Source organism: Crocodylus porosus, unplaced genomic scaffold, assembly GCF_001723895.1.
Source record: "Crocodylus porosus isolate Cpor-Errol unplaced genomic scaffold, CroPor_comp1, whole genome shotgun sequence".
In the NCBI taxonomy this organism is placed as follows: Eukaryota; Metazoa; Chordata; order Crocodylia; family Crocodylidae; genus Crocodylus; species Crocodylus porosus.
In genome coordinates, this window is record NW_017728940.1 from 2,395,221 (window position 1) to 2,397,106 (window position 1,886).

The 1,886-nt window shown below is 61.5% G+C and overlaps 1 protein-coding gene across 1 annotated transcript; it reads right to left on the minus strand.

The window, feature by feature from the left end:
- Positions 1 to 457: 457 nt before the first annotated feature.
- Positions 458 to 1,879, minus strand: GPR3 (G protein-coupled receptor 3; the record flags this gene model as incomplete). The annotated part of the gene is made up of 1 exon (XM_019547860.1): positions 458 to 1,879. A coding segment is annotated over one exon (867 nt), but the record flags the coding sequence as incomplete, so codon positions are not given.
- Between the last annotated feature and the right edge of the window lie 7 nt (positions 1,880 to 1,886).

A 1,886-nucleotide genomic window follows, 5' to 3' on the forward strand; every position in this document is an offset into this window, starting at 1 on the left:
CCTGCGTCATATCACAAATCATCTTTATTGTCCCGGGGCTTGTAAACAAGAGCACGGCGCTTCCCCGCCCCGCGCGTCCCAGCGGCAGGAGTTCCACGCGCGTCTCCCGGGTGCCCCGCACGCGTCCCCTCCAGGGTGGCGCAGCTCGGAGGAAGGCGCGGCCCCTGGGCGGCCGCCCTGCCTCCGGCGGGCAGAAGCGGCGGTTCGTTCCAGAGTTTCTAGTGCAATGCTGGAGAAAGCGACCCGATAACCTGAGCCCTTGGGTTTTGGTAGGCACGGTCTAGTATGCCAGTATTCCCTTTTTATTCCGGTCGCATATACACGTCACGGCTAAACACGCCGGTCCCAAGACGGACCGGTCCCTATTATTCAACATGCAGAAAGGCTCCTTCACTGTTCTCGGTACTAAAACAGACTGAACACGAGAGGGCAGCAAATCACACAGGTGGGGGGGAAGAATCTATTGTCTGGAAGAGGGTGGTAATAAATAACAATAAATCAATAAATAATGCATGGATGGCTTAAAAAAAAACCCCAGCAAAACCCTGGTGTCTCTCCGGCCCGTCGTTTTTGGGGAGGGTGAAATGACGGAGCTTTTTTCGGTTTTTTTAATGTAGAAAATAACCTTTCTGAGGTCGACAACGCTGTAGAAAAGCAACCCAAAACAAAGGGACGGAAGGTTTCAGGTTTTGGTGAGAGAGGGACTTTTTCTGTAATAAAAAAAAATAATGATGCCGCGCCTTTACTGAGCTTCAAAGCAAATGCGACGCCGGCTCGGTCGCGCAGACACACGTCTCTCATGGATAAAAATAAATCTCTCTCTCTCTATATATATATATATAGTTTTTCCCTTCTGTAAATTCGAAAAGTGGAAAAATAAAGGGAGAGCCTCTCACGCGCAGCGGGCCCCGGGGTCCGGAGGAGAGGCGCCTGCGAGAGGGCTCTCGGTCTGTGGTTGTGCAAAAAACAGGCCATGGCATGTGCAAATGAGTCTTCGGAGAAGGCTGCCGGGCTAGACGTCGCTCGGAGACCGGGACCGGAAAGGCAGCGCGGTGGGGCAGCACCCGCAGCACAGGGCCCACAGCGCTCTCTGGACCTCCTGGTTGCGGAAGGCGTAGATGACGGGGTTGATCATGGAGTGCGAGGTGGCGGGCAGGATGGTGGCGTAGGTGTAGAGGGGCGGGGAGGTGTGGTCGCCCAGGAGGCAGCAGACGGCGAAGGGCAGCCAGCAGGAGGCGAAGGTGCCGAGGATGACGGCCAGCGTGGCGATGCCCCTGCGCGTGGTGGCGTCGCGCGAGGTGGCCAGGAAGTGCCGCTGCACGGCGATCTGGTGGGCGTGCCGGCGCACGATCTTGCAGATCTGCGCGCAGAGCTGCAGCATCGCGGCGAGGACCAGGAAGAAGGCGACGGCGAGGACGGCGAGGTGGTCCTTGGCCAGAGGCCGCACGACGCTGCAGGCCGCGGCGTCCCGCAGGCAGTTCCAGCCCGCGAGCGGCAGCAGCCCGTAGCAGGCGGAGGCGCCCCAGGTCAGGACGAGCATGGCGTAGGTGCGCGCGGCCGTGCGCTCCGCGTCGTAGCTCAGCGCGTTGTAGAGCGAGAGGTAGCGGTCCACGGTGAGGGCCAGCAGGCTGCCCACGCTGGCCGCGAAGGCGGTCACCAGCAGCCCCGCCGTGGCCAGGGCCGCGGCCTGGGAGCGGGCGCAGGACGCGCAGGCGAAGTGCAGGATGAGCCCCAGGCCGGCCAGGAGGTCGGCGGCGGCCAGGCTGCCGACCAGCACGAACATGGGCGTGCGCAGGGCCGGCGCGTAGCAGATGACGGCCACCACCACGGCGTTCTCGCAGGAGATCACGGCGCCCGACACGCACAGCGCCACGTCCCAGGGGCTG